The sequence below is a fragment of the Habropoda laboriosa genome, unplaced genomic scaffold, assembly GCF_001263275.1.
Source record: "Habropoda laboriosa isolate 0110345459 unplaced genomic scaffold, ASM126327v1 scaffold40, whole genome shotgun sequence".
NCBI lineage: Eukaryota > Metazoa > Arthropoda > Insecta > Hymenoptera > Apidae > Habropoda > Habropoda laboriosa.
In genome coordinates, this window is record NW_017100231.1 from 225,137 (window position 1) to 233,368 (window position 8,232).

General features: G+C 33.9%; 2 protein-coding genes across 3 annotated transcripts in view; both read right to left on the reverse strand.

The window, feature by feature from the left end:
• Nucleotides 1-1,369, reverse strand: part of LOC108571511 (tropomyosin-2-like) — a 2,906-nt gene extending 1,537 nt beyond the window's left edge. Inside the window, exons 1-3 of one of the 2 annotated variants that reach the window (XM_017933569.1) lie at nt 1,188-1,369; nt 310-607; nt 105-238 (exon numbers count right to left, since the gene is read on the reverse strand). In XM_017933569.1, the coding sequence (XP_017789058.1) occupies nt 105-238; nt 310-549 (374 nt within the window). In that variant the 5' untranslated portion in view covers nt 550-607; nt 1,188-1,369. Of the gene's footprint in view, nt 1-104; nt 239-309; nt 608-1,025; nt 1,106-1,187 lie in introns of those variants that run through there. The other variant, XM_017933570.1, reaches the window with a different exon arrangement.
• A 2,986-nt stretch (nt 1,370-4,355) lies between these two features.
• Nucleotides 4,356-8,232, reverse strand: part of LOC108571460 (death-associated protein kinase 1-like) — a 7,013-nt gene continuing 3,136 nt past the window's right edge. The window contains exons 11-20 of the mRNA XM_017933515.1: nt 8,188-8,230; nt 7,916-8,107; nt 7,590-7,831; nt 6,326-6,415; nt 5,944-6,108; nt 5,652-5,870; nt 5,387-5,566; nt 5,020-5,313; nt 4,615-4,937; nt 4,356-4,546 (exon numbers count right to left, since the gene is read on the reverse strand). Of these exons, the coding sequence (XP_017789004.1) occupies nt 4,384-4,546; nt 4,615-4,937; nt 5,020-5,313; nt 5,387-5,566; nt 5,652-5,870; nt 5,944-6,108; nt 6,326-6,415; nt 7,590-7,831; nt 7,916-8,107; nt 8,188-8,230 (1,911 nt within the window). The 3' untranslated portion in view covers nt 4,356-4,383. The remainder of the gene's footprint in view (nt 4,547-4,614; nt 4,938-5,019; nt 5,314-5,386; nt 5,567-5,651; nt 5,871-5,943; nt 6,109-6,325; nt 6,416-7,589; nt 7,832-7,915; nt 8,108-8,187; nt 8,231-8,232) is intronic.

Consider the following 8,232-nt stretch of genomic DNA (forward strand, 5'->3'; position numbering starts at 1 on the left):
AAATTTTAAGTTTCACAGTGTTCTTAAGTGAAATGATTTAAATTTCAGAAAGGCAGTTAAATTAATTAAGAAAAGATGGGATTTAATCAAATTGCAATATGGACCTCCGCGCATCATCAGCAAGTTCTGACGCACGTCCAAGCTTCAGCTGAGCAGAAAGACGCAATTCCTCCTTTTTCGTGAGCGACGCCTCGATTTCCTGCACTCTTTTCGTCAACGTGGTTCGATCTTGCTCCGCCTATTAACACCGTTTCGCCGATTACACAATGTGAACTTGTTCAGATCGAATTAGTGCATGTCTTTACGCACCTTAGACCAAGACTTTTCGCATTGCTCCAAATCAGCAGTTGATTGCTCTAAATTCGCCTTGGTTATTGTGTAATCTCGCTCGAGCTGAGCCAACTTCTTCTGCAGGTCCCTCAAATCGTCGTTCAGCTTGTCTGCTCGCATGTTCTCCTGCTTCTGTTTAGTTTCATTCGTCTCGACTTTTTCATTCGCGGCGTCCATCTCCTGCTTCAGCGCCGCAATCTTCTTCTTAATCGCCTCCATGATGACGATCTGTGCTCTTCTTCCTTTCTATCAATTATCCTCTGTCGGTTCCTAGAATCTGATCGATTTTCAACATTAATTCGAAAAATTTTACGATAAAATCAATTCCAATTTTATCGTCACTCGGTATGTCTCGGAAATCTAACCTCATTAAGAAAATAATTAATATTCTACCAATGAATTGATAAGATACCAATTTATTACACTTTTTATTTATTAAAAAATAAAGATAAATAGTAGATGATAAATCTCCGATGCGTTAGTAACTGATTCATAACCCCAAAATTAAAAGCAACGCTGACTGCGTTGGTCTGTTCATGATCGCGCCATATCTACTGCAACCGTCTCGATACTATAAAAAACACGTCCGAAAAAAGGTGACTAAAAAAATCTCGAATTTGTTTCGTAAAAAGCAACGGTGGAAAAAATTCAATTTAATTCGTTTTATTGTTTCTAACACGAATCGAAGTACTTACTTTAGCTAGTCTAGTTCGTCGAGTACGTGATATGGAGAACGAACGGGACGCAGCTTGGCTTACGGCTCGCGAACCGTTCGCTACTCACCGATAAGTAACATTTAATAACAAACAGCACGGAAGAAAAGACAAGTTAGAGTTAAAAGGGGGACAAACACTCACTATAATCGTTGCGATGATCCGCGATGAGAATGTACAACCGGATGCCTTCGAAAGCTAAGCTAAAATAAAACGAAACCGGCGTCTCGGGCCTCCTCGAACTTCTCGATCCAATCCAATTCTATAATTGCTTGTCGCCTTGTTGGCTATCGTCCCGATTTTATCCCGGCTCTTTACTGGCTGATTGCTACTCGCCGCACTGACTACCAACGAAACGCGATCTCCACCTCCCTTATGCTATTCTCGGCCCGAAGGAATTCCGTTCCTGTTTCCTGTCGGCCACGTAACCGAGTCTGCACGATAAACACCATATTGGAAAGCATTCCCTCGTTTTCTGATTGCTTGAAAAATTTCTAATTCGCGCCACATCGTGCACACTGCCTTTCGAATATTTGAATTTTCCCGCTTCTCACAGCGGCCTCCATCGATCCATCGAATCGATATCGAGTACCACGCTTGCAGGACGCGGTAAAAACGCGGGAATCTCGTCGTTGTTCCGATTGTTATACCTAACATTTATAGATCTTTGGTTTTTAGCGATAAGAATAATTAATCAGTAACGATGATAATCGACATCTTTTAGGCATAAACTTTAGTGAATAAAATACGGTGATAGTTTTAGGGTAAATTAGCAATGAAGTTCACTTATGAAGCAACATGGTTTTATTGACATCTTTTTCTAGTACAAAAGGAATAGGTACACATTTCTTTCAGCTAATGTATTTCTTATCCCTTCTCTTTACAAATAAATGCGCAGTATATATGTTCTTAACCAGAAAATTTGTATTCGCTGTTACTACTGTCGGTCGAATGTTTTTACAAAGGTATTTATAAGAAACGTAAGTAAGTACATTCTATTAAATCGATACACGATGAACAAAATTGAACGCAACTTCTTGACACTTTGCAAACAGTTAATTTAAGAGCAGATCTTGACTTGCTTTAAACGCAATCTACTGTGCATCATAGATATTTACAGATCTATTCTATATTACAATAACTTTTCTTTACTTTTTTCTAGAAATTCGGGACTTTAAAACACTAATACCACACTTCGGTATCAATTTTGATTATAGTTTCAAGAATACAATCTTTCTAATGATAAATTTCATCAAGTTATCATCTCTCTAGAGACTGCATAAAATTTCATTCTTAAGCAAATTTACAAGTCAGCTTTAGAAAGAGCAATTTCTTCTGACATCGAAGTTATAAAAACTAGAAAATTGTAAATACTATTATTCACAACAGAATCAAGATCTCTATTATTCTTCTATTTTTACAAGGTATAAATAACAACGACGTATCATAGTCGTATTTACGTATTTATCAATTTCTTATTCTGCAAAATGTCCATGTTGCGTATAAACTTGCGTTGTGTTGTTAATTTTCGCCTTAATTATAACTACTTAATTGTTTCTACATTGTACTAAGCGAAAGCTACAAAACACAAATACTAAAGCGTATCGGACAAATTTGAACGTGTTCTTAAAGTTAATTGTAAAGCTGTTTCTTTTTTTCTTTTTTCTTAAATAAACGTACAATGTGTTATATAATTAATTAACAATACTGAGCAATGAAAAATTTTCAGAAGTAAACGTTTGTTCACGATCGAACGTGCATAATACAAAAACAATTCCTCACAAAACGTACAACATTAAAAAATTCAATATTTCAAACGTCGACGTGTAAATGCAAGATGAACACAGTGCGTGAAAAATGCAAACCTGAGAGCAGCAATTTTAGAAGATAATTCGGTACCAAAAAGCTCGACATTTCGAGTCTATATAATTGTATAGCATTATAGTAAATTTTCATTGTACAATAAACACGTACGAATAGAACACAGAGACAACAGAAGTATCTTAGATACATTTCATAAAAGAAAATGAAAGCTAATTTTTTAATGTACTTTTTTAATTATAGACACTACTTTTACCGTGTTCGCAATATTCATATTTTACATGTCGTGTTGTAATTTTCTCACACACTTAAGATTTGTATCAAACATTGTGTCATGTAAAGTAAGACCCAATTTAACACGCTATACATGTATAAGTAGTGTCCACTGGATAGAGTTAATACATACTAGATATGTTCAAAGAATAGGTCTTCTATGAACAATAAATTTTACTCGTTTTTAATGATATATATCCATGTGCATTGCACATGAACAGTGCACCGTGTGTAATATTCTTGTGCCTGCAAAACACGAATAATCTTATGTCAAAATTCATTGTCGCTATTTGAAATTTGTTTTGAACAGTGATCCTTCGCATTGTAAGCTTTGAGTCGCTAATAGGAAAGTGCTTTGTTTCCATAAACGATAACAGGATCAATTTAGATATTTTAGAGAAACGTTTTAATGCTTTAATAGGTATAAATGAGCAAGTCTTGTTTATGGCACATAATAAATATATTAGGAATGTCGATTTAGTAAAAAATGTCCATATAATAATGGAGCTTTCATAAATGTACCAAAAGCAAAGGATTGTGCGAACTGTTTCACTCTTTGTTTTTGCGTAAATAGTTCCTAAATATCATAGAAAGCAGCGTATATTGACACTGATTTTTGGCAAGATATAGTATATATGCATATCAAGAAAAGCTTTCAAAACAATATTAGTATCAAATACGATAATATCGTGTTATATAGTATGAAAATGCGTTTTATGGGTCACGCGTGTGCATACACAATATTTAGAATTATTTTGCCTAATACAAATTCACTTAAGAAACTCGATCAGAGATGTAGATAATCATACAATATAGTATCACAATACAAACACTTAGAAATACCGCAAATACCAAAAAGAAACTCTAAACATTAAAAACTAAAACTTCGCTCATATACATCTTCGTAAGTAAATATTTTCAAACCTAACAAACAGAATTATAAATATTCTTTATGCTAACAAGTATACTTAAATTATATTTTTTTTAGAATCGTAAAAGCTCGTAAGAAATTCTAGTGTTTTGATATAAAAGTACACATCAGTGCATGTGCATTTCAACATACTTCTAAAGAAGTACACGGACAATGTACTATAATGTACGTACTTAGCTTAAAGAGCAATGCACGATTTATGTTGGGCGGAAGCGGTGACGTAATAAGTCTATCAAACCCATAACGTGGAAAAAATTTCCTTCAGAAATTCGTATTTTAGAAAGTATTAATGCACCATTGATAAATGCAACATTGTCATCTGGAAAGATTAGATCCTGTTTCAGAGTCAGTAGCCGTCGACAATATGTACGTTGGTGCATAAGAGAGTAAAAGGTGTACAGCATCTTCTCGGTCAAGAGCTCGTAATTGTTGTATCAGAGATCCCACGGTGCAATCAGCCCCCGCCGTGTTTAGTAATCTATTAAGTAATAAATTTTATAAAATATAAGATTAAATAGATTAATGTTTGTAACAAATTTGACGTACCTCAAAGTTGGACTGTCTACTGTGCTATCTAATTGAGCTACTCGATCTCCTAAACCAAGTCTAACAGCGAGTAAACACCAATCTCTTCCGTGACGATCAGGTGGATCGAGCATCTGTGCTAATCTTCTTTGTACAGCAGGCTTGATGTACTTTATTGCCTGTTTTGGTCCAGGAAGACAGTTTTCTACTAAAGGTAGTCCACAACTTACTATTTCCCATACAGTTTCTTCTCGACCATTTAAAGGATTTTTAAGTGTTGCTTCTTCAAGACCTTTATCTATTAAAGCTGATATAACGGGTGCTGGTTCCCATGAATGTATAACCTACAGAGTTTCATACAAATCGTTAAATATATACTTTAATTGTACTACATATTTCTAGTTTACTTATGATTAAATGACTCACTTCATCATACTCTCGAAGTTGACTAGGACTTAGCCAATGTCTTTCAAGTAACATTCCAGGAGCTACTAATTCAATTGTTGTTTCAATAGCATCAAGAATAATGCTGAAAAGAGCAAAACATTGAGCACTAGTGCCTCGCGGTCCGCGTACCCTTATTTCCATACAACTTTGTTCTTCTTCTTCGAAGGTAATGATACTTTCACAAGGACCGATGCATAATTTCGATCCTCTCCACCATTGATACAAATCTGAATTCGATGGATCCCATGATTGAGTGATTTTTCTCAATTGTGCCTACATAAACACATTATTATAGAAAGGCATTTATTTTTAGTTGTATAATGAACAAAAATTCATTACTGCATACTTGTAAATGTGGAAATACTGCAATCAAATGATACAACGGCGCCTCAGATGGGGCTAGACGAAGACCAGTATGTGGCAAACTATTAGAGTTAGATTTCCATGGTTCCCATAATCCTGGTAGGCGCTCGATAAAATTCAAACATGGAATTTCATACTCTACTTCATCATCATCCACTTCGCACTAAGATAAAGTTAAATAAATTTATATTACTAAATAGATTATTTAAAAGTGTAAAATATAAATCACGGTACATCCAAATACATACTGCAACACACAAATTTACAGCCTGTAAAGCTTGCAAAGCTTGTCCTGCAGGACAAGGACAACGAGCCTGAAAATCTTCTAAAGCATAAACCCCTGTAGTTCGACCACCAAGACGACCCCTCTGTTCTAGACTTAATTGCCAGTTTATTACATCCTGCCAGAACCACTCCGGACTTAAAACTATTAAATTCTCAGGAAGGAGCATGCATTCCCCTAAATTCTGTAAATTAACGTTTAATTAATCTGTGAAAAATAAAAAGTAAATTGAAAAATATAGTGGTAAGAATATAAACCTGTAATTGCAATCCAAGGTGCCTACAATGCTCTAAAGAAACTAATGGATTTATTTTTCTCACTTCCTTCAAAAATTCTTCTTGTGTGAACATAACTGGAGGTACCTCTAAAGATTGAACATACGACCTCCAAGAATCAGCCAAACCAGTCCATACTAGTGCACTCTATAATAAGATGATTAAATCCTTAACAATAAAATACAAGGGACAAATATTAAATAATACACTGATGCAGAAAATATATACAAGAGTAGTTTCTTAATTGCATTGGACAGTAGTGCACGTATGTATTAATGGGATAAAGCATTAGAGAAATTATTAAATAAATTACAGCTTCATTATACGCATCACTTTTATCAAAGGAATTGAGAAATAGTTCGACCTGTTTATCAAGATTCGCCAAGGGCACGTACGAGGCCGCAGCCCGCGGCGTGTCACGTCGGAGAATACTTTCTGCAACTTCCGGTCCTTCCTACATCATGCATTGCATGCAGTAAGGCTGATGTTAATAAACGTTAATGACCAAATAATCAGCAACTAAAATATATGTCGTTAGTAAATTGATCATGTGATAGAGTGACAGCAGATATAAGAAAATTTACTTATAATATCTTTTTTTTAGGAATGTGCTTGATTAAATATCGCAAATAATTATTTGAATTGAAAATTATGGATAATACAAAGTATCATATTTGGTGAGCTTAATTACTTGTACATATATATATATATATATACCAAATGAACCATGCATCATGAAATGACCATGGATTACTGAATCATAACTTTAACAAAAACAATTGCCTCATATTTAGGAATGAATGCTTTGTTCAACATAGTATTAACATTGCGGGATTTGAAATCAAAGAGATGTGAATCATATAAATGTAATTGGCACTATGCAAATGAAATGACTCGATTCTAATTAGAATCGTTTTGAAAATGTTAATGCACACATTTATTGCATGCTGTACAAACACTGGCGATATCCCTGTAAAAAAATGTGGAAGTATAATTATGTACACGAATATATTAAGCTGAACCTAAACCTTTTGATATTTTATATATTAGGCATAAAACTTTTGGTGATATATCATTTGATCTTTTTTGACGGAACGAGTCGCTCGTGCAACCAAGCATGAAATGATTGCAGATTTTAAGGTTTTTGTGTTGAACTGAGATTTCAAAATGAAAACCACATTTAAATTTATTTACAGTCTCATTACTATTAATAATATAATTTTTCTTTGTAAAGAAATTAATAATATATTAATGCAACAACACATTTAAATGTGATTTACATATATTCTCAATTCAAATCCAGTGTAAGATGATCTTGATTTTCTTTTTTTGATACTATATATGACAACATGCAATAGTTTATTTAATTTGGTGTGTTTCAGATTTTTTAAATAAGGTATTAAGATCTAAATTTGTTAAAGACAATTCAACTTCATAAAATACTGAAGTTAATTACGAGCTACTGAGAAACTCGGTTAAAACTGAGAGACTCGTAATACTTTTTTCAATTTTTAAATTAAACTTTTTTAGTTTGCTGTGACTGATAGTACAAAAGGAATTGTTTTGTAGTATGTGTAAAACTGTGAAAAGTATAGTAACTGTAATAAATCGTATTGTAATCACTTCACCTCTAAAAATTCCATCCTTGCATTATTCAAGTAAGATCTTAGAAGTTTCAGACCAGGACTAGAAGAATTAGTTGCATCCACTGCGACCATTTGCGGTTCATCTCCCAAAATTGGTGTGAACTCTTTCAAAAAAGGCAAAAGTGGGGCAAGAAGACTACCACTATTTGAATTTGATGCAAGAGGTTCTGGAGCATAAGTCCCGACCAAAATTACTTTAACATCACTGTATTTGCCACCAAAACCTATTGCATAAAAACGTGTTTGAGAAATCTACAATTTATCAATGAGTATAATTGTACTTCGGTAAAATAAATAGTTAAATTTACCAAAATTAGTTGATGCAATACGATCTGAAATAAATCGTAGCCAAAATTTTACTTGTTGAAGTTGTACAGTAAGAGGCTCCCTCAAACTGACTGTAATAAGGTGCACAGCAGGTTGTTGAAAAGTGAGTACATAGTGATAAGACGGTAAAAATTCCTCACGACCGCATAACTCCCAAAAGACACATTCTCCACCTTATTAATTACATTTATAAATACGTGTATCTTTATGTTATCATAATAATAGCAAAAAACAAAAAAACTATGTTCCTCACCTACGTTACCACGGCTCCATTCTACTCCTTGTGTACCTTCATATT